Source organism: Misgurnus anguillicaudatus, chromosome 18, assembly GCF_027580225.2.
Source record: "Misgurnus anguillicaudatus chromosome 18, ASM2758022v2, whole genome shotgun sequence".
Taxonomy (NCBI): Eukaryota; Metazoa; Chordata; class Actinopteri; order Cypriniformes; family Cobitidae; genus Misgurnus; species Misgurnus anguillicaudatus.
In genome coordinates this window covers 12829689-12854849 of record NC_073354.2, presented here as the reverse complement: position 1 = coordinate 12854849, position 25161 = coordinate 12829689, and the positions used below count along the sequence as shown (strand labels likewise).

The 25161-nt window shown below is 38.6% G+C and overlaps 1 protein-coding gene across 1 annotated transcript in view; it reads right to left on the bottom strand.

Moving 5' to 3' along the window:
- The window catches only part of dab1a (DAB adaptor protein 1a), a 521576-nt gene that overhangs the window by 35298 nt on the left and 461117 nt on the right, over positions 1–25161 (bottom strand). The window contains 5 exon segments of the mRNA XM_073855881.1: positions 6561–6614; positions 9302–9364; positions 12619–12657; positions 14006–14125; positions 15944–16075. Of these exon segments, the coding sequence (XP_073711982.1) occupies positions 6561–6614; positions 9302–9364; positions 12619–12657; positions 14006–14125; positions 15944–16075 (408 nt within the window).

Here is a 25161-nt window from a genome sequence, read left to right as displayed (position 1 = left end):
CTTTGTACTTTGTGATCAAAAAAAAAAAAAAAAACTTTTAATGGCATTGCTAAACCTGTGGTGGTTTTCTGTGACGGGGAAAAAACGTAAGCCATCAAAATCTAAAAATTTACATGAGAGGCACTCGGGCGAAGGAAAAATGCTGGCTGTTGCTTGTTTTCACATGACAGCATCAAGCTTCTGTCATGCTAACACATTTGAGCAGGACCAAAACATTTTATAGCTGATTGCTGTCAAAATGTTCAGTGGCGACGTATCAAGGATGACAGCAGCAATAACAGTGTTATTAATATGACAAAGTAAGTGTTTTGATTAATGCCATTAATGTTTATTTTTTTAATCAGTGTATAGCACTAGTCAACTAAATGAATATAACATGGCAAAAATGAATGCACATTTATATATTGATTCAATAGATTTATAGAATTTTGAAGAAAAAAAAATTGCGGAAAAAATAATCTGTTTTTATAATAAATCTTTGAAAATCAAATTATGGATTAGAATTTTTTATGTTGTTTTTATAACTTAAAGATGCTATGTGAAAGTTTGTAACAGATAAAAGTGGTTTTCATCTTGGTATTGAAAACACATTTTACCCAAAATAGTCCAAATGGATTTATTGCGTTTCGGAACCAAACTCTTCATATATGTTGGTGTATCCACACTGTGTGAATTTGTTGGTGTTTGTTAGTGCAGTGTGAACACAACAGTTATGATTCCCAACATTATATCCATCAGCCAACTTACAATGTGTCATCGCTGTTTGACAGATCAATGTAAATCTGCTTTAACTGTATTCTCTCTGCATGCTTTTTCACTTATTTTCCCACAATCCATCAGCCTTCATCACAACCGACAATCAATTAACCGTTCCCAAGGAGAAAATAATCATCTCCACAATGTTCCTCTAGCTCTTAAAGTGCTGCCCATTTCATTAAGGCCTAGGTTTGAATGGCTTTTGCTCTGATTGATCATATAATCACAGGCATCAGACCACAAGAGAGCCACAGCTATAAACATGGAGAGTTGAAGGGGTGGAAAGAAAACAGAAAAAAAAATATTCAAGGTTGTCTGCTGTACCTCAATCGTTGGATCACTGCATTAGCAGTGCAAAGATCATTGGTTTGATTCTCAGGCAACACTTATTAATAAAAACAAGATATAATTTTAAAGGGATAGTTCTCAAAAAAAAAAAAAATCTGAAATTATTTACTTACTCTTTACCTGTATGAGTTTCCCCACCCCGCCGAACACAAAGAAGACACTTGGACAAATTATGTCACACAGTTCCCATTGACTTTCATAGTAGGAAAAACAAATACTATGAAAGTCAATGGGTACTGTAAACTGTGTGTCTAACATTATTTATCAAATTATCTTCTTTGTGTTCAACTGAATAAAGAAACCAATACAGGTTTAGAACAACATGAGAGTAAATGATGACAGAATTTCCATTTTTAGGTGAACTTTTCCTTTAATGGACTGTAAGTGGCTTTAGAATGAACTGGTAGGTTCCTTTGAAGAAAAAGATTATGTAAATCATTATGGGGTGGTTTCCCGGACAAGGATTATTTTAAGCCAGGACTAGGCCTTAGTTTAATTAGGGAATATACAGTAACTAGGTTTAACAAACATGCCTTACTAAAATCATTAGTTGTGTGCATTTTGAGACAAGACAAAGGGGAATGATGTATTTTAAGATATGTCAAGTTTTTTTCAGTTTGGAGAGCTCTTTTTATTTATTTTAGTCTAGGACTAGTCTAATTCCTGTCTCCGAAACCACCCCTAATTGTGCAATGTAATTTTTCATTTTGCAGACTGGTTCTGAGAGCTACTGAATTGCATCAGACTATCACAATCTGGCAACAAGCAATTAGGTGCTGCATCAGTAATGACCTTAATTCTTTTTTAAAAAATGAAGCATTTGTGTGCTGAAAAGAATAACAGTGACTTAAAGGGGACATATCATGAAAATCTGACTTTTTTCATGTTTAAGTGCTGTAATTGGGTCCCCAGTGCTTCTATCAAGCTATAAAATGTAAAAAAGATCAACACAGTAACTTAGTTTTGGTAAAGCAATCTCTGAAAGCATGTGAAAAAATAGGTCATCAAATTGGCTCCCCTTGTGATGTCAGAATGGGATAATACCACCCCTTAATCTGCACTATCCTGCCATTTAGTGGCGATCAATTCATTTGCATTTTAAAGCAACACTAAAGAGTTTTTGCTCTTTGCTCCCCCTACAGGTTAGAAGCGTAATTGTCCATTACCATTGTCATAAATACTGCAGCATAGCTGGCTCTGATTGGATTGTAGGTCTGCCGTAAAGCAAATTTTTGTAGTTTTCACTCGAACTACAGGACGGTTGGAAAACTTCTTTAGTGCGGTTTTGGCCGATAGAGGGCTGCAAAGCGAATGTGAAAGTGCTGTTCACCCTGTTTCGAGTTTTTTTCGACTTTTTTGGAAACGTATTTTAAGTAGGGCTGCAACTAACGACTATTTTAATAGTCGACTAGTCACCGACTATTGAAACGATTAGTCGACTAATCGAATAATAATTATTTTTTTCTAAAATTAAGCATGAGATTGCTTTAATTCTGTGGAAAATGATAGTAAACAAGAAAGAAGGGGGTAGTTCAATGAACATTTTTTACATTTAATGAAAACAAGTTTTACATTTTTAATAATTGCAGCTACTATGATTTTACCAAAACGAAGTTATGTATTTCAGCTATTTTATTTATTAGGGCTGTCAATAAATTATTTTTATCTGTTCTAAATTTACCTAAATGTAACACTTTTCAAGTTTTTAATGCTCTAATCAGCATGGATTTGGTCAATATATATGCTACATGAAAATGTATGTCTACAACAGCCTGTTTACATTTTCAACAGAACCATCAGCCATAGTTTTATACATGATTTTCCCTTTAGAAGACCTTGTTCTTTCTCCATTTCTGTTTGCTGCTGCATCATTTGTGACCTGTGCTGGCAAATTGAGTTGGGATGAGCAAATTATTTTAACATTCTCTATTAAGAAACTTCAAAACCATTGGAACAATTGTTGGAATCTGATAAAGCATGACATAACTACACCTGTTTACGCAGAGCAAAAACAATATCAATATATGTTACATATATGTTTTTCTTTTATTGTTTAATTTTGACATTGAGACAGACTGCTTTAAGATACTGTAGGCTAATGCAAGGGTTTAATATAATGACACAACAGATACTTTTCCTTAACAGTTAACCAAACATTCACTTCAGATATAACAGATTATAGGTCATACCTGCGTGAATTCTTGTCAAAACAGATATTTTTAAAACTGTAATTTAGTGTTAGATGTCTATATATATCAGGGTCGCGCACTCGCATGTTTGTGTGCATGCGCTTCAGACGTCTGCGTCAGACATCGCTTTTGAGCCTTGTCACTCTTAATAACTCTTTTAGCATCAATCAGGTCCCGACCTTTATCTCTCTTAATAATTATTTTAACATCAAGTAAGTCCTGCAGTCTATTTTCTATCATTTCTGAATGCTTTAAAAACGAAACTAAAAAGTGAAAGAAGACGCATCTTTGCTTTATATGGATTTGAGACGGTACACCTCTCAGGAAACGTGCAGATAAAGATAATTTTAGATGTTTAATGACCATTTAGAGCATTGAATTCGCTAGACGAGAGGTTAATGTTCTTATTTTTATGAAAAGCTCCGACTCAGACAGCGCCGGTTACTTGCTGCTTCTCAAGTCATCCAGCTGTGGGTCAAACAGAAATTGCGTGTTGCGTTAATCGCGCGTTAATAAAATTAGTGCCATTAAAATGAATTTGCGTTAACGCGTTTATTTTGACAGCCCTAATATTTATATATATAAATAAATATATGCTGTATCTTTTAAGTTTTGAAGGTTTAAATCAAAACAAACTAATTGCAGTTGAATTGATATTCATTTGAATGCACAACCAAAAAACGAGATTTCTGAAAAATAAAAAAAACAGTTTGTACATCCAAAACAAAACGTATTGGCTTCCATGTTATTTAAATCTTACCGAGGCGAGTCAAACTCTGTTTAATTCAACTGTCCGACGTGCTTTCTCTTTAAATGTTCGTGCTTGACCGAGGTGCTGCCGTGAAATGCAAAGACTGCTTTGAAAACCATGCAGGTAATCTTTTTATTCGCCGTATCCAGGCTAAAATGCTCCCAAACCTCAGATGTTTTGGTACGCGCATCTGCTGCGTTGGACGCTGCCATTTCTGTGTGTTATCGCTGAGCAGAGAAGCTAATGCGCATGTGCGACTCATGTCTGGCGACAACGTCGACAATGATATTCATTGTCGACTATTTCTATTATCGATTTTTGTCCGTCGACGAATCGTTGCAGCCCTAATTTTAAGGTAAAAAAATCTTTGGTGTTGCTTTAAATTACACACCCGAAAACAGCACGTTTTTGCTCACACCTACAAAGTGTCAATTTTAACTTGATATAATAAATTATCCATATGATATTTTACGCTAAATCTTCACATACGTAGTCTGGGGACATGAAAGATTTATTTTACATCTTAAAAAGTCCCCTTGTGAAATGTCCCCTTTAAAGGGATAGTTCTACGTTTGCAACTACATTTCGTATGTTTATCATACGCTGGAAACGCACTCTTTCTTGAATACGTGTGTTGGTTTTATCAGCTAGTTATTTTAATTTGTAAAGTTTTAAATATTAATATTTTTCTTACAAAATCGCATTGATTGCCCTCAAAAGGCCTCTTTTAACCTTCTGTGAAGGATGCATGGAGTTTTTTGCTGTTTCAAATCAGAAGCACCATTTACTTCCATTATAAAGCTTGGAACAGCCAGGACATTTTCTTATATGACTCTGATTGTGTTTGACTAAAAAAGATAATCATAGATATTGAGGATGGCTTGGGGGTGAGTAAATCATGAAGTAATTATCATTATTGAGTGAACTTACCCATTTAAGGATCCAGCATGCAGTGCTATATAACAGCACAGGTAACACCTGGTCAAACTAGATTGTGGATGTTTACTGCCCACAAAAGTGGCGCAGTTGTTTATTAAATATGCTTCAATGAGAGGGGAAAAAAATCAATGAATCCAAAAGTGCAATTTAGAAAGAATCTAAAATGGCACCAGCAGAGAACTCCCGGAGACGTACAACATAAACCAGATTTACAGCTTAACGGTTCTAAAGCCAATTCAGTGAAGCTAAAAGAGTTATTTTATGGGTTGCAGCTGTGCAGATTTTACAGGAATGAAAAAGCAAGGGAAGAGGATCAAGAGGCCACACGATTTTAGATTGAACAGGACAGAGAAAGAAGACTGAAAACGTATGAGATAGAACGAGAGAAAAGAGTGAGTAGGTGTTTGAAAACATGATGAACGAGGGATGCCAGACAGTAGCACAGGGTGATGTGAAGGCTGGGAAAATATATCCGAGCTGAAATATTGTTTTTCAGGTCTGGTGAGACCTAAACAATCAAACATTTAGGATTGTATTGAACTGAGGATAGAATTAAGCTCCAGATTAAGAAGGACATTACTGGAGACAGGGTATAAATACTATAGGATGTTGTGGGTGAGGTTATGTTAAGACATTTAACTGAGCTAAAACTGAATGAACAGAGCAGCTATAACACAAGAGAGGCACAGACCGCATGAATATATATATGAAGAAATCAGCCACCTTTTATATAAAAACATAAATGTCGAGGTCAACCAGCCGGCGTCCACCATTTAAAGAGAGATAACAAATTCACTATCAAATTTTGATGTCATATTTTTTGCAATGGCCCAGCCTGATCTCACAAAGACAAATGATTATCATGAAAAAACAATAACGAAACCCCGCCCCTAACCCCAACGTCACAGGGGTCAAGGCAAATCGTAAAAAAGTATACAAATGTGGTTGTACGTGTAAATACGAATCGCCATGAGATAGCGTTGCATAGCCATGTTTTATTATTCCGAATGTATGTGAATGCCTCTAATTTAACAGATTTGTCCTAAATAATTTCTTGATATAAACGTTTTTGTAGCCAGTTTTGAATGACTTCCAAAATTCAAATGAATGTTTGCTATCTCTCATTTAAACGGCTTATCCATCAGCACATAAAACAACACAGCCAGTTGGTTTATTACTGTAGATCATGCATGATTCAGTCATATTCATAGTCTGGAATTCACTTGAGGTCCACAAGGCAATTCCACCATGAATGTACCAGCTGCCCGTATCATGATGTGAAGGCAAGCGCACAACATGCAAAATCAACCAATCATGTGACACCACAAACAACCCGCTAGATTCTCACAAAGTAAATGATCAGCCATCAAGCCACAAAACACACATATATGCAAACAGGCAAAAACAAACAAATAGCATTGAAATTTTTTAAAAGCCAGCGAACGGGTGCCGTTGTACCCCACACGAGACGTTAAGACAAAGAAAAGGACATGCTTGATGTTTGGTGTTTTAAGACTTGCAATAAAGAGGCCAAGAACAGTCACAATGAACACACAAACACACACAGGTCCACTCACTGGATGTCGCTTTGGGACGTCATAAACTCCCTCCTTTTGTTGGCTGGTGGGGACCTAGTGTGGACAGCGAGCCCAGCCGAATACACAGTTGACATGACAAGGTTACCAGTAGTTCAGATTTCATCAGTAGATGTTACAAGTGAAAGAATGCAAAGGTTTCCTGGAGATACTCAATAAAATATATGTGTACAATCTGCTGTTTGTTGTAAGTATTGATACCAAAGCGCAAATTATAGTGCTAATATAAAAATGTAGACATACAGATAATATATTAACATAAATTTGGCGTAAGAAAAAATGCATTTATTTTGCATGCTATAATTTTATTAATATTATTAGGAATTTCATTTAGTTTTACTGTTAATTTAATTTAATTTAATTTAATTTAATTTAATTTAATTTAATTTAATTTAATTTATTTTATTGTATTTTATTTTATTTTATTTTATTTTATTTTATTTTATTTTATTTTATTTTATTTATTTATTTTATTTTTTATTTTTTTTATTTCTCAGTCGCTGGGTTCCATTGTGCATTTCCCCTCCACAAATTATACTGTGATCGAAGATGCCTTTTCTTTCGTTGTCTGTTTTTGTCACATCTTTTCTCTCTAATTTGCCATTGTTCTTAATTTCCCTTTTCTAAGAGACTGATTGCTGCTGTGTTTTTATTTGATCGCACACTTGAAGTGATCTTTTCATTTCTTTTATTTAAAGATCACACAGAAACAGCAATGATTAATCATTCTTACGCTTTCATTTGGAGAAAGGGCAGAGGAGAGACCTGATGCTTAGTCTCACAGCGGAGCATTTCCTTAAGCTAGACTACTGAGAGTTTCCCCTTGGTAACATTCGTTTCAATCACACCATCACACTAAATCATACCGAACCACCGAATCAGTCCAAACCTTACTCAGGACCCCAGGGGCGTGCTGGTGGTCAAGGTTGATTTTGATCGACAGTGTTAGCCTTGCAATTTTTGGTGCTGCACAATTAGTGTTGGGGGTTACGCATTACAATTAACGTGCATTACGTAATAATATTACTTTTCTGAAGTAACGAGTAAAATAACGCATTACTTTATAAATGTACACATTAATATTTGAGTTACTTTTTTTAAAATGTAATGTAGAATTACGCACTCTTATGTGTGCGCGCTTTAGCGGAAACAGTTTGAATCAGAAATGGAGATGGCAGGCCAGAGCTCGACATTTTTGCGATGGAAAATATGCAATTTCTGAATGCAGAACTTCTCAGTCATAAAAAACACCTGCAAGGCCTGAAAGAGATCAAGCCTCAGCCAAGTAAGAAAAAGTAACGCAAAAGTAACTTAAAAGTAACGCAAGCATTACTTTCCCTGAAAAGTAACTAAGTAACGCAATTAGTTACTTTTTTGATGAGTAACTTAATATTGTAATATTGTAATTAAGTAACTTTCCCCAACACTGTGCACGGTATTGCTAAACTATGCAGTGTGCGATTCTGCTGCTGAAATTTGCGATAACGATATTTTGTGGAAGTTTTCCCTAGAGAAAAGCTTTTTTTATCATTTAGATATGTAATTATCATACTGAAATAAACAGGTAATACATATTATTCTGATCGTATTTGTCACCATAGTTTTCCTTGCTCGTCTCTACTTCTGCGTTATTTTACGCTCTCTGCTTTGAGCCGCTAGGTTTACCTTTGTGCCCGCGATCTAGCCAATAGTATTAAAGTATAAGACCTATTTAAGACACCTATTTAAGACACCTTCAGATAAATTAATGTAAGTTATTGTACTCTCTGCGATGTGGATATCACACATACTGTTATAAACATACCTTTTCAATACGCCGTGTAGCCCTACTGATGTTGATGTGATTCAGTCAATCTTTTTATTTGTTTAATATGGATACAGTATACAGTGTTTCAAGGATCTGGATGTTAATGATGTGACAGCGAGCAGATGTCTCTTTCATGCTCCTGTGTTTGCAATGTCGGTCCTGATGTCACCAAGTGAAAAAGTTTGTGAAGTGTCAGGTTAACGCTCAAGAGCTGTTGTATGCGTCTGAATGGTTGGGGGGTATAATTCGTTCCCTGGTGGTGTTAAGTTGATGTGTTTATTGTTTTGCTTTTCAGTGTCTCTTTGTCGACTCGAGCCACAGGTGACAAAACAAAGCTGCACCTGAGGATACAACACCTGCTGTTGTCATGGCCATGGCGTTCGGAGAGCGAGACATTGCTGGGTGTAAATCTTTGAAAGGGCCGTCACGCTGAATTAGTGTGGCTTGGCATAGCCCTGTTTTAATTCACAGGTGGGACTCTGACGGCAACACAGCAGAGCTGTCAGTCGCTGTACCATCAAAATCTGTTTTTTTATTCTATTTTTTTATTGAGAGATACATAAAAGACAATCAACAAAGAAGGAAAGAAACAGAAAGAGTAAGAATTATAATAACAAAGTGTTATTTAAAGAAGAATAGAGATTTATTTAAGCCCGGTTTTGGTCGAGTGGATGAGGGGACTTTTGTGTGGACATTTTAAATCGTTTAAATATATGCATGCACATTCACATAAAATAGTTTCACATTTGCTTAACTATCTTATTTCTATTTCTGTTTCAGGTACGTTTTAAATCTCACCAAGGAACTAAATTGATGTTATGCGCGGAAACTTTAATAAATTATTTAATAAATTAAAACTAGTATAAGTTACAAGGCAACATTATTAAGAACACAAGGGAGGGATTTGGTTGTGTACCTGATATATGCTCTCCTCTGATTGGTCACGGATGGGCTCGTGTCCCGCCTCAAATACAATGTACTACAACATCGGCAGCAGAGGAAGATAAAAAGGCAAAGGTAAAAAGCGGACAGGGAGAAGAAAAGAGACAAGGAAAGAGACTGATTGATCACACAGAATCAAATTTGGTCTCGGGCCGAGAGCAAAGCAGTGACCGCGGATAGCAGCCAGATCCCTGAGTACTACTACAACTGCCACAGTTTTAATGCAGAGAAGATTCACTCTCTATATTCATGACAGCTTACAACCATAATAGCAACTAAAAAACCATCTATGGAGGCAGAATTGTTGATCCACGTCTCATGCATATATTCAACTTGATTCCTGCCTTTAAAATTGCATTATTGGCATTATTTCTCTTGAATTATAACTCAATTTCGGTTCCTGCTAAAAGGGCGATGGTATAAATTTTACAACATTAGGGAGGAATAAATCACAGTCCAAAACAAAGCGCTTCATGTTTTTTAATAAGGCATGTTAATCTGGGGGGAAACCATCTTAAAGAGAAAGCAAGTTGGTTTTGCTAGGTTTTCAGGACCAGCTTGGCAAAGACTGGAAGATAAACCAGCTTTGGCTGGATTTTTATGGCATATTCAGATAGCATTGCTAGCAAAACTATCCCTGTGTTGGAAGCTTGCCGCTGAGTACAGGGACTGTTTATAGACCCATTCACCCCCACATTTTGCAATATATTCCCCCATAATGCAGGAACCACACAGAGACAAGATTTTTTTGGCATGCAGCATTCAAGCTAATCGCTAATTCCTCTCTATTCTAGATCACATTAATGCTAATGGCACAATTATATCAAATTTTGGTGACATTTAAACTAACAGCTTTGGTCATTTACCACTGGTCCCCTTTACTACTGGGTTATTCATTCTGTGCCACAGTTCCAGCCTTTGGCTAATTCTTTTCCTCTCTAGTCCTCTAAACAGCAAACTTATACTGGTTATCCGTTTAACACTACACAACAAATAATGATTCATTCTTAAGCATGGTGTGTACATAGTGGTGGGCGGTGACTTCTTTTTTCGAGGGCGCTCGATGCGAAGTTTGTCACAACATGTATGTAGCTTGTCATGTGTGTGGTTCGTAATTTCAAAATATGCGTTCGGCGCGTCAAGTGAACCTATGTGCATCACGTGTCTTGTCAAAATAAGTGCCTGCTGCAGACACCTTTACTGCTGCGTTTACACCAACCGCGGTAGAGGCGTGAAGCACGAATGATTTCAATGTTAAGTCAATGTGAAGAAGCGTTGACGTGTGTTTGGAGGTCCCGCTGCGCGGATGAGGCGTTTGACGCAACGCGAAAGACACTTTTCCGCCTCATTCGGGCGTCTAGCTGACGCGAAAGGCGCAAATTGAGCTTTGTGTGCGGTACGCGCAAATGTTGCTTTTTGTGTTTGACGCGAATTGCTGGCTGACGCCTGAGTTGAAAAATTTGAACTTCGGTGGAAATTTCGCGCCGCGTTAACCAATCAGGAGCCTGCTTGCTGCTGTGGAGGCAGCCCCGCCCGAAGTCATTCATTCAACCTGAAGGAACGCTTGATATTGTCCGTGAGCAGTCAACCGGAGCTATACGACACAAGTTCTTATTTCTATAGAGACAGGAATAAAAGGGACCTCGCTTGGAAAAGTGTCAGTGAGGACATCGGGCAACCTGATAAGTTGTAATACACATTTTACTTTTGAGTCACGTGATGTTTATTGACCCGCGCCGTTTATTTTCCCCCATAGTAAGGTTAACAAATACAAACTGGTAATTCTCTTGATAAATGCACAATCAACATCAGTCATCATGCAAAACAGACAACAGCGTAGCACTTGCCCCTCCCATAAGAAACTGATTTTGCCTCTGACGCGCATCAAATGCTTGCTTTTTCCACGCGTCTACTCCACTCTACACGCGCGAATGCATTCAAAATGTTCAAGCGGCAAACTAGGCGCAGTAGACGCGATTTGGACGCCTGAAACGCACCATTACACCAATCGTGGTAGAGGCGTGAAACGCGAGTGATTTCAATGTTTAGTCAATGTGAAGACGCGTTTTCGCCTCTACTCCGCTCTACATGCGCGAATGCATTCAAACTGTTCAAGCGGCAAACTAGGCGCGTTAGACGCGATTTTGACGCCTGAAACGCGGTTGTTGTAAATGCAGGATAAAGTGTTTATGATAAAAGAGATGCTCGCATTTGCCAAATACTCGCATAATCCCATGCGTAATCAGAGTTTAGTGTTAAGGGAGTGTCTTGCGTGTATTTTGTGAACTTGAGCGTCTCTTTTACCATAAACGGTTTTGACGCGTGTGCACCAGGCACTTATTTTGACAAGACATGTGATGCACATGGTTTACATGACGCAACAAACACATATTTTGAAAACACGAGCAACACACATGACACTCCGAACACATATTTTGAATTCCCGCCCCTCGGAGAAGCAGTCACGAGCCGCCACTTCTCATTTCTCCATTACTTTGTACAATGACAAATGGACATCCAGTCTTGATATTCAAAAGCATACTAGCGTCTTACTGCTACAGTCTCAGAGAAAAAGTACAAAAGCTGTCACTGGGACCATACCTTTTTAAAAGGTATTGAAATGTATATACATTTAGGGTACTAATATCCACCCTTTAGGTAGATTTTTGAAAAGGTATCGGCCCAGTGACAGCTTTTGCCCCTTTGAGAGTCTATATGTTGGGTACGCCACATTATTAAATTAGATCTGGTCCATACATTCAAGAATTAGACATATGTCAGATTTATCCGATGAAGCATACTCTTATTACAGGTACATTAAATACTGTATGTACTGTAAAAAGTAACATCTAAAATTTGCTGTATGGCACACACTGGACAACATAAAAAGGCAATGCAAGGCACGTAAACAAACACACACACACACGCAGCCCAGATGGGATGTGTTAAAGCTGTCTGTTTTCAGTACAAAATTACGCAGGCTCCCGGGACAGCATGCCAGTTTTTCACAAACATACCCGATTTATGAAAAGTTAACAATCCAGTACAGCAAGGATTTACTGTTTAACTGTTTATTTATACATACAAATGATGCAATAACAGGCCCTATTAATACAGGAGGAGTGACGAAAGAGCAGAGAAAATGGAGTGGAATTATCTATTTCTGTAAATGAGATTAAACGCACATTATTGGGTAGGGAGCTCGGTTTATTTTGACAGTGCGAGACAGACTAATTTGACAGCGCTCGTTCAAGCAGACACAATGATTAACGGTTTGATGCAATGCGTTACCTGATACACGGGGTCTTCCACGTCTTCCTCCAGAATGGTCTGCAGGAAGGAGTGCACAAAGCGGGTGATTGGCAGAAAGCAGGAAGAGAGGGAAGGAAACAAAGGAGGAGATTTTCTCATATGTTTAAATACACAGAGGTAAAGCACATTTTTAAATTCGATTCAGAAAGATGCATAAGGGAAATCTTCTTACAGATTAAAGAGAGAGAGAGAGAGAGAGACCTGCATGCCGATTTGCATACTTATACTATGCCCTAATAGTAAACTATGTATTTTATATATATGTGTTGGGAAAGTAGATATTTTTGAGTGCAGACCAAAAGAGTATGCACACACTGGGACATTTTAATGCAAAATGCTAGTGATGATGCTGTGTTTCATAAGAAACATCACAAACATCAACTCAACTTTGCATTTAAGCCTTTCTTTATTCATTATTTGTCATGCAATGTTTACTGTATAATTAAAATGTATTGATTCAGTGACGGATCATTTAATTAATTTGTTAATTATCTTTAGTGCAGCTCAACTTCGCCCTCTCGCGTGAGTTGTGGGTAATATCAGCCTTTCATGGTCTATGGACACTTCTGATTTTCACCAGAAAGACACAAACTGGAAATGTTTCTTAGGTCTTTTAACAACTTTTAATTCCTTTTAGAATTAATCTCGCGAGGGTATCTGAAATTTTTAGAGCAGATGTATTCAAAATTTTGGGTCACAATGTTAATATTTGCATTGTCTACGATATTCATACATACCATACAATGAAAATAACCTAATTTTACGAATGTCGTTCATTTACAGACTTTTCCAGGTAAAACACTGCTAACTAAACATTTATTTAGAGATTTATTTAAAATCTCTCTGAGTTACATTGTACAATGCGGCACATGAAAATTGTACAAGGGAGAAAAACCTTGCGCATTGTATGAATTGAATCATGTTATTCGCTGAGATAAATAATAACTAGCCCTGTCTCAGATCCGACTTTTTTTTCTATAGACGGTTTCATCGGATGCACATGGGTGAAGCAATTATGCGTCTGATTGAAACTTTACTTTTGGTTTATTTTGCTTGTTATATAACTAAACTACTTTAAAATGACTTTGTTGTTATTGATTCTTAGCAGAGTTTACCGGAAGTTACGTGTTGACCACGAAAGCCGGTTGTTTATGTTGTTACTGCTAAAAAACGCCTAATTTTCATGCTTTTGTATTGTATATTTCATCACTATTGTTGTTGTTCATGGTATATACAACTCTTGCTCACCTGCTGACGTGAATGCCGGTATATTTATGACTGCGCAATAGAGGCGTATTAGAAATCATATGTTCTCTTTGGGATTTCGTGTTTATCCGAGTGTGAAGGTTTTGTGCGAGCGTGTTACCTGATAAACGGCTTGTTCGCACTGCTTGTCCTTCTGAGCCTTTTTCTCGATCTCTTCCCTCTGCTTAATCTCATAAATCAACTGGAAAAGGTCACGGAGGTCGAGGATCACCGGCTCAGCCTGGGAATACAGACAGGGAGACGGACAGATTTACAGAGATATCAAGAGGAAGAGAGATGGAGGAAATACTGCACAACATTTTCAATAAGGATCCTTGTATTGTATTGCTTGTACTGTACATTACATTTGAGAAATTCAGTACATTATATGAGTAGGAACAGAAACCTCTCGACTCTTTGCTTTGGCTGCTCTTAAATCTAGCAGATAAGAGGTGACAGAATAAAATGCTTTTCGTTTGAAAAGGCTGGGTCAGATCAAACTTTACTCTTTGTAGTTAGCATCAAAGCTCCATGTTAACATTAAAAATGCATCCGCAGCCCAGTGTGACCTAAATGTCACTAATGTCTCAATAAACATGCATGCATGGAAAATCCGAAGAGAATGTCTGTTCTCAAAAATCATCTTTGGTATTTTACTCTTGCTGTATGAAACAATATGAATGGATGTGTGTTTGTATGGAAAGGACAGAAAGAAAGAAGCAGACAGGAAAATAAAAGCAAGCACATACAGTACTGATATCAAGATATGGTATAAAAACTAGCATGGTATTACCATGTTTTTGGATATGGTACAATAACTAGTGGCACTTTTTAAGGTCATGGAAAGAGAAGACAACATGAATAACTATAATAAAGTACTAAAATCATAACATGAGCAAACATACACCGATCAGCCATGACATTATGACCACCTGCCTAATATTGTAGGTCCCCATTTTTGCCACCAAAACAGCCCTGATCCGTCGAGGCATGGACTCTTTATATCAGAACCAGCATTCACTTTTTCAGCAATTTCAGCTACAGTAGCTCGTCTGTTGGATCGGACCACACGGGACAGCCTTCGCTCCCCATGTGTATCAATGAGCCTTGGCCGGCCACGACCCTATCGCCGGGTCACTGTTTTATCTTTGTGGTACTGACCACTGCAGACTGGGAACACCCCACAAGAGCTGCAATTTTGGAGATGCTCTGACCCAATCGTCTAGCCATCACAATTTGGCCCTTGTCAAATTTGCTCAGATCCTTACGCTTGCCTATTTTTTTCTGCTTGGCCATTTTTCCAAGTTTTGTTCTTAAAGTTGATGTGTTAAAATCAGAAAAAATGGCATCCCCAAAACTGCAGCTCTTGTGGGGTGCAGTGGTTCCAGGTTTGTTATCAAAAGTGGTCCAAGGAAGGAAAAGCGGTAAACCGGTGACAGGGTCATGGACGGCCAAGGGTCACTGATGCACGAGGGGAGCGAAGGCTGGCCTGTGTGGTCCGATCCAACAGACGATCAACTGTAGCTAAAATTGCTGAAAAGGTGAATGCTGGTTGTGATAGAAAGGTCTAGTGAAGTTCATGCTTTTACGGGTCAGGGCTGTTTTGGTGGGACAGGCAGGTGGTCATAATGTTATGGGTGATCGGTGTACATATTGTTTTAAAATGGGAAGTGAAATATGGAAGAAACAGGTTCGCATCGATTATCTTTCTGTAATTCAGAGACACAGATCAGCTATAGTTCAGATTCAAAGAGCCATTGAAATGGGAGGACAACAGATACACATTGACACACTATGGAAATCGATTGAGCAATACCCACTGCACCACAGCACTGCAGACCAGAGCTAATCAATAACAAAAAACAGCATTATAGGTCCAGACAGAAAGAGAAAACCATTGAATACAAGAAAGACACAGTGCCAGGACCTGTTAAGTTGATGTAAGCTGTGGATTGAGAGGGGGTGGGAGGTGAAACAGGGGTCAGCTTCTGTGTACAGGCATATATACACCTGACCCAAATTTTCACACTCAAGGTATGGCCAATGTATGGGTACTTACAGACTGAGCAGTTTTGATGGCCACAAACCGATGGTTTCCCTCTTTTCCACACACATAACCAAAGGCTCGGTGGTCCGTGATATCCTTGGCAATGTAGGAAATCTCATGGACTGCATGGTGGTGCTGAAGAACCTGTGGATAAAAGCAAACAAAGACTCAGTTGAGAGCATCACACACTTCTATGGAAGGCTAATAAGGTCAGCGGGATTTGATTTGTAAAAAAAAAAATCTAAACTATGAAAATGGTAAACAATTTTACTTCCAATAAATTAGCTTTAGTAAAATGTTCTCATAAAGTGACAAGGTTTTAAGACAAGGCTTTGGGATAGTCCACAGTAAAAGTTAATAGAAATATCGGAGAACCAACACTTTAGAAATCCTTCAGGCCCTTCAGAAATTACTAAATAGACTTTCAAACGAACGGGGACATGAACCCAGAGTGTCGACTGGATGGCCAAAACGGGTCAAGAGCTCAGATGGAGACGTCCTCCACGCTGACGTCTGAATCACCAGGGCTCAGCGCTACTGTCGGCCTCCTGCCGCTGAAGAGCAATCATCTGCTGAAATCTACTGCAAGTGGCAATCTTCCCCTCACCACCCACTTCATCTGGAGTCATTAAAACATCACTAACACAATACAAACGCCACACGCCGCATGCTCGAGGGAATGGAGAGACTCACCCCCCCGGGCCTGGCAGTTAACTGGAGAGCGGATGACATCTTATGACAACCCATCTGACTGCGAGGTGCTATTTTCCCTGCTAAAATATGAAGTGTTGTCAACTATGTGTTAAACAAACTTTGAGATGGAGGTTCTTTTTGTTTAAAAGTTTTGAATGAGGTTAACAGCTTTCATTAGCAAACTATCATGCCGTGTGCCCACATAAATGTAACGTGGTTAAAATTGATCAAGCGAGCATGACGATGCTATGGGGATATTAAATGATTTGTTTTATACAGCATTGGTGAGTGACAACTAGTCAGTCACATGATACATGGGAACCAATGAAATTCTGCCTTATCAACGTGCCACCATATTGAACATGTTGTGGTGGTCGCCATGTTGCCATGCATATGCTACATATTGATCGCTAAATAAGCTCAAATTATTAATTGTTTTCAGCAAACATCTTTGGAAAAAAACTGAAAATGGCTGTCCATCCACCGTTACCATCCTATCTGACCATGCTTGAGAGGATTTGCAATGAAGAATGGCACAAAATCCCCCAATTCAGGTGTGCAAAGCTTGATGCATCATAGCCAAAAAGACCTTGAAGAAGCTGAAATTGCTGCCAAAGATGCTTTAACTAAGTACTGAGAAAATGGTCTGAATACTTATGTAAATGTGAACTTTCAGTTTTTTAGTTTTTAATAAATTTACAGGCATTTCTAATTCTGTTTTTTACTTATGGGGCACCGAGTGTAAATGAATGGAGAAAAATAATTGAAAGGATTGTAGTATCAGGCGGCACCATAACAAAATTGGAAAAAGTGAAGCGGGGTCTGAATACTTTCTGAATACCCTGCATATTAACATTTTATAGTCATTTGGATTACCCCCATACAGTATAAGAAGGTAAAAAGACTGCATTTTAACATAACATTATTTGGTTGTATTCACACCAATGGTGTGACAGAAGTTCAGTTGTTCTGAATATAAATGCTATAGCTTTTCCAAAAATAAGCTACTTTTCCTAACAAGTTCAAGTTCAGCATACTAAAATGCAAATCAGTTTTTAGTCACAATATTTGGACATGCACTGTAGCTTTTCAGGCCAGCAAGTGACAGTAATATTCATGCGATCCCTTCTCTTTCTTACGTAGCATTGGAAAATTCATTCTTTTAGTAAATTTAGGTTTGTTTTTGTTATTTCAATGAACTAAATAAAAAAGTGCCTGTGCAAAATCTTTTACTGCTTCTCCAGCACTGCTTTCACAAATGGAAACATTCACAGCTAGGTCAGACTTATTGTTTTCACACAAAATGGAATTCAATTTGTTTCATTATATTAACTTGAAAGAACATTTGTGGCTTTCCGGCAAATAAATTGCTTGTTTTTTTTCCAGAAATGCAGTTTGTAACGCAAAATGAAACAGTCCCACCAACTGCACGCTTTAATCTTTCAAGTGCTTTTCAGGGTTTTCAGATGCAAAATCTTCTGCATATAACTGGCTTCCCATTCCTTCTGGGCGGTTTAAAATTGGAAGCATAGAAAATCCTTGAAAGATTAATTACTTGTGTGCCTATTCAACTCTAGCCTCCCTTGAACTAGTTCACAGAATGCGATGTTTGCCGCGAGCTTGCATAACAAGTCCTGTGTTATCGCAGCACGTGAGCGGCTTTCCATCATAATGACCCATAATCTACAGGTCATTCAGACACACACAGAAAAAAAACGATGCACACAACGCTGTCAAATGTACTGCTGCGTTCATTAGTCTAACGCATAGCTTCCTTTTGTGTTTCTTTTGATTGTATTCATTCCTTTCATGCAGATCATCTTAGACTTAGAGTTCACCCTACTGCATTGATAATGACCCTGTTACCATAGTGATGAAACAACAAGCATCACATTTCTTTGAGGTAGTGGTAGGTGGCAGAAAAAAATACACTGGCAAAGTTCCTTTTAAGGATGTCGCGCCACTAGGCGGCCATCTTTGCAATGCCTTTGGCCAGTTATTTCATTCATGCAAGAATAAAGTCCTTTCTACTTAAATGGGGAAAGATGAATATCTCTAAAATCACAAGCTAAAATAACAACCAAACAACAAAATTGTGACCAATAATTAAACCCGACATCAACTTTTTTTTCCTTCAGTTGTGGCTCGTGACTGCTCTTCCGAGGGGCGCAAATTTAAAATATATGTTTGGAGTGTTGTGTGTTGCACGTGTTTTGTTAAAATAAGTGCCTGCTGCATACGCGTCAAAACCGTTTATGATAAAAGAGACGCTCACGTTCACAAAAAACACGCAAGACACTCCCTTAACAGTTAACTCTGATTACACATGAGATTATGTGAGTATCTGGTAAACGCGAGCGTCTCTTTTATAATAAACCCTTTAGACCAGGGGTCACCAACGTGGTGCCCGCGGGCACCAGGTAGCCCGCACAGAGTCTGTGAGGTGCCCGCCAAAGCACATTCTATTAAAAGTCTCAACTGTAATATTTATTCATTACATATTTTTTATATTAGCTTGGCTTGGTTTATGTATGTTAAAATTTTAAACAATACTAAAACATATAAACAAGTCAAATAAAATAAAATAAACAAGTAAAACAAAAAAGTTTTAAGTAGACTATATAAAAAAGTAGCCCTCCAGATTGTTTTATACATTGTGGTAGCCCTTGCTCATAAAAAGGTTGGAGACCCCTGCTTTAGACGCTTCTGCAGCACGCACTCATTTCGACAAGACACATGATGCACATAGGTTGTTGTCCATAACATATGCCTGCCCATACCATAACCCCACCGACACCATGGGCCATTCGATCCACAACCGTGACATCAGCAAACCGCTCACCCACACAATGCCATACACGTTTGTCCTGTACAGTGAAAACCGTGATTCATCCGTGAATATAGCACCTCTCCAAAGTGCCAGACGCCATTGAATGTAAGCATTTGCCCACTCAAGTCGGATTGAGACCTCGGTGAGGACGACGAGCATGCAGGTAAGCTTCCCTGAGACAGTTTGTGCAGAAATTATTTGGTTAAGCAAACCAATTGTTGCAGCAGCTGTCCGGGTGGCTGGTCTCAGACAATCTTGGAGGTGAAGTTGCTGGATGTGGAGGTCCTGGGCTTGTGTGGTTACACATGGTACCAGTTGGATCTACTGCCAAATTCTCTGAAACGCCTTTGGAGATGGCTTATGGTAGAGAAATTAACATTCAGTTTACGGGCAACAGCTCTGGTGGACATTGCTGCAGTCAGCATGCCAATTGCATGCTCCCTTTAAACTTGCGACATCTGTGGCATTGTACTGTGTGATAAAACTGCACATTTTAGAGTGGCCTTTTATTGTGGCCAGCCTAAGGCACACCTGTGCAATAATCATGCTGTCTAATCAGCATCTTGATATGCCGCAACTGTGAGGTGGATGGATTATCTCGGCAAAGTGCTCACTAACACAAATTTAAACAGATTTGTGAACAATATTTTAGAAAAATAGGCCTAAGATCTTTGAGTTCAGCTCATGAAAAATGGGTTTCAATGAAAAACAATTTTGCTCAAGTGTACCTAAATGGTACATATTAGCACCTATTTAAACACTTTAAACACAATAAGTACTGCCCCAGTGACAGCTTAGGACCTATTTTTTTTTTTTAATTTTCTGACAGTGTACTCTGCAAAAGGTGAAAAGTTAGATAGATTGCCTTAAAAACTACTTAAATTGATAACACCTATTAAAATTAAAATTGTTCACTTAAAGTTTGGCCACTCAAAGCATTTCAGCCAGAATACTGCACTAAAAGGCAGTTCCCTGCTGAAAAAAAACAGCATCAAACCAGCATGGACCAGCATGGGAATTATGCTGGTCTATGCTGGTTTGATGCTGGTCACCAGCATACCAGCACCAAAACACAACATATGCTGGTCTTGCTGGTATGACCAGCATGAGATGCTGGTGTTAATGCTGGTTTGGTGCTGGTTCAGCTGGTGCTAATGCTGGTGCTGATGATCCAGCACCAAAACACAACATACACTGGTCTTGCTGGTATGCTGTTTTTTCAGCAGGGTTGTCTATGCAGAAGATAGAAAAGAACACAACTCAGTAAATTGTGAAACCAAGTCAACTTATAGTGTCATATGCCGCAGTTTAATTGCAGGTATTACGCCGTAAATACTAAAACAAAACTGGAAAAGCTTTGCCATTTAATCACTCCCTGAGGGAACGCACATACAACTTAATGACAATACACAAACAGAGCTCATAATGAGGTTTTAGTGACTGGGGACTTGTCCAGGTTTGGTGATGGGTGTGTGTGTGTCTGCTTATCTGAGGACGCTGCTGTCTAATGTGAGGAGAGGGCAAATGCGGAAAGGGAAGACTGGTGTTACGGAGATAATGAGGATCTGGAGTCCGACGTTAAGCCCTTCAAAACCTCACATTCACAGCTAATTAACCATCCGCTTGACTCCTGCACACAAACGTACACACATTAGCCATGGCTTTATTAGGTCCTTGTGTAGCTACGGGGCAATGGTTAAAGATAAACCGCACATTTTACCTCTTGTTTCAAATCATTTCGGAGGCAGGTATCTGTTAATTTTGTTGATGGCTCACGCAAGGCGAGACAAGGAATAAAGTGTCCCAAAACAGCACAGAGGAAGTACAGCATTCCCAATATCCCTTGGTGCTGCCCATTGTTTGCCATAAAGCAGTGTGGGGTTACGCAAAGACTATCAGGGTTTTGCAAATGAGTTTTTCTAGTAGAACAATTGTTTCAATTCTTTCTCTTTCTCATGAAATGCTACGTGAATGAATGGCTTCATCTACTTGGTCCCAAATGGAGTCTGTTTCTGTTCAATAGTATCCTCAACCAGAAGATCATGACTGTTAGTGTGTGTATGTATGTGCAGATGAGTCTATCAATACAACGGCCTGCCAGAGGAAGGGCACCGGGTACAACAGTAACAACTCTCAGCCGTGAGGAACAGACTCTGTTTCAGGATGATAAGGGTCTGTTAATGACATCAATATAATGTGACAGGCCACTATAATGTGGTTCAGATTCGCATCTAAGCAGACGGAGTACAAAACACAGTAGGGTACAAAAAGTCCCTGACCCCCCTAAAGTGATTTGGAATTAAATAAGAACATAATGTAATTTAAGACGCTATTCACAAATAATGTTGGGGAACATTTATTTAAAGCATTAACCTTTTTAAAGCAATGGATTGCATTATTACGCTACCGCCGAAAAAGCAACTAATTACATTAAATTGCTGCTTTTTAATGGAAACCTTTATGTAACTTCTCACTGACAGATGACTTAAGTTTGCTCTCTCTTAAGAAATGCGCTATTGGGAAGACACAGCATGAGAGGGAGAAAATGGAGAATACTCCAAAAGACATAAAGGTGTTATAAGTGACTGAAAAATAAGAAGTCCAGTTCAGTTTCAAAAGCCAATAAAAAATGTTTTATATTATTTGTTCACCCACATGCATATTAAATGAACTTGCCAGTAAAATGTTAATGTATTGATTATGTTATGTTTTATATGACAGAAAAATATAAAGAGAGGACAAGATAGTGGAGAGAGAATAGCGGCAAAGGAGATCAACCTAGGAATCAAACTTTTGTGCTATATGCCTTATTTAGTTCGCCGCAATGTTGATTTCATACCGAGGCTGTGAGAGGTGGAATTAAATTGACATTCTGTTCTTGACGTAAAGATATAAGAGATAGATATAAGAGATAGAAGTGAGAATAAAGCTGAGTATATACAGTATACATAGTGACACTGGATCATATGGGAATGTGGCTTCGCTCAAATCGTTCAATATTTCATTCTTCAAACACAATCTCGCATCTGCTGCCTTAAAGCCTGTCCAAAAAGTCAACCACAGAAAAGCCCCTCGCCATCCATTTATCATCAGAGCATGGTGAAAGGAGGAGGGATAACAGATTTTTCTTCTTCTTTTACTTAAGATGTGTAAACAGGATCAGTCAGAAGAAAACACAACCCAAAGAGCGACTTTGAAGTTAATTTGATAACAGAAATGACAGAATAACATGTCTGATGATGCATTATTAGAAAAAAGTACAAAGAAAGTACAAAACTGTACCTTTTCTGTCACTACTAGGGTGGTAGCCTAAAAATACCCAAAAACTCTGTATGTGGGTATACAACACATTGAAATGTTGTACCTTTTGGGGTACAATATTATATCCTAAGCAGATATTGTGTACCTTAAAGAACAATATTGTACCAGTTAAAATTTAGGGGTTTTGTAACGTGATTTGAGAGACAGCTGGATGAGACAGAAATGTCTGAATGCGCACCCTGTTTATTTTCTTTATTTGACAAAAACACAAAGATCTCTTGTTATTGTGAATGTACACTAATTAAAGAGGACCCTTCAGAGTTTCAAATGATGTCAAACACGTAAGAGTTTGATTATTAATGATGGAGTATTTTAAGTTGATTCTGCTATGATAAGGAGAAAACACGTCAAAACGCGTCCCCGCGTTTTTGGACCCCTGGGGGTTAAGTTAATCGATCAGCTTGGCATTCTGCATTTTCGGGATCAGATTCGGCTCGTATTGATAAGGTAGTAAAGACGATATTAACTCCTGTCAGTATTGCATTGTGAGCTAATCTTTCAAACATGTTAAGGAGCGTCACATTTCCGGCTGACTTCAGAGGGATTCAGGCCAATCACAACGTTCTGGTTAGTTGGCCATTCGGAGAATGACACTGCGCTTTTCAGAACAAAAAGGTGCAACGATAATGTACGGTATGTGGAAAATAATTTGTTTTTTTTTTACCATAAACCACACAAACACATTGTATTACAGCAAATACACACAATATTGTTGTTTTTTAGCAATGTAATAGGTGCTCTTTAGGCTGTTTTTTGTGGAGACCCATCTAATGGTCTAATGATTCACTTCATGTTGGGTCTGTATAACATGGTGCCTTATGCAGCCTAAACCGACCAGAATTGCCCCATTAGACAGAAAAGTATGTCTTGCTTAGTAGTGGGGTTAACAGAAACTGTAATAACTGAAAATATGTAGACTCAAAGCAAAGTGCATTAAAAACTCTTTAAAATGTTGTTTGAATGTTGCCACACATTTTTTTTGTGTCTATGCATGTGTGTATGCGTGACTGACTGCAGCAGCTCTGGCAGGAAATAACTGTGTCTACAGCACATCCAGAGCTCTCAAGTCTTTAACCTTCATATTTCTCAGCCACTGTTATCTCATTAATGAGTTTAGTATGATTTATCACCTTTCACCACATATCTCTCGCCGTCCTTCTGTATTCAATCCACTCCCATCTCATGCATTCAGCCGACTTCTCAAACATGCTATCGTGTTCTCTGTTTCTAGCTTTTCCATCACACAATCTTTAGTTTTTCTCATTTTGATTTCTAAGTTAGCCTTTATATATATATAAAAAACTGATTAAGATCCACTAAGATGTTTAATAATGACACAATGCTCTAAAAGTGGAAAATTCTTTCAATGGGCCTTCAACCTGAGCCAGGTCTGGAGCAAGCTCTCCAATGCTAAAGTACCAGGTAAGCCAGCTTCAAGTGATCTTATCCTTGACCTTCAGTCATTTAAATCCACACAGCTCAAACACACTACCATGTTATCCTTCAATGCATGCCCGCAGATATAAGTGCCTGTCTCAAACAAAGCATAAAGTTGTGCGATTAAAGTTATTCCCCAAGTTCCACCGAATGGCAGCGTGTAGGAGTCCTATCATTATAATAAAACACACAAACACGCTTGGCACCGGAGAGCACGTCCATATTTAATCATCTCAGTGTGGGAGCCAGACAAGGAGACACGATGTCATTATTCCCATCGACCAACCCTGACTTTCCATCCCCCATCCTGCTGTTGCCACGGCGCCAGGTATCCACTAATTATCAGCTGCCATAGCATTGATGCCTGTTCCAGGTCTTTCATTACAGAGAAACACCAGGAACAGAGAGTGTATCTACAGAACTATATAGCAATTGGTCTTGAGAGAGGGGTAATTAGTAAGAGGAAAAGCGAATTTAATCTGAAATGCCACTGGTGCCAATGCGCACATACACGTGCACACAAACAAACACCCCCGGGGTTGATCAAAGGTGGACACGCTAGCGGGTGGGCAGCCCTCCGAGACCAGGATTGGAAGGCAACTTCAGAAATGAGCCGCCCATGAAGGTCTCTGGGGAAAACGCAGCATATGGGCAGAAGAGGAGAGAAAGACACTGGGTGCCTGGAGCATCAAGAAAAAGACTAATAACTCTTGACAGCAAAAAAATGAACTAAGAAACTTGAAATGCCATAAGAAAAAAGGACTTCATCTCAATATATCAGTGCCAATCTGATGTACTGTACAAGACCGAGCTTTGGGAATCCTTTTGGCCACGTCTGTCTTTTATATGTCGATAAATTAGGATTGTTTTAAAAAAAGAAACACTCACACACATCCACTTTAGCGCACTCATTCTTACTAATGATATTAGAATGAGTGGAACAGATATA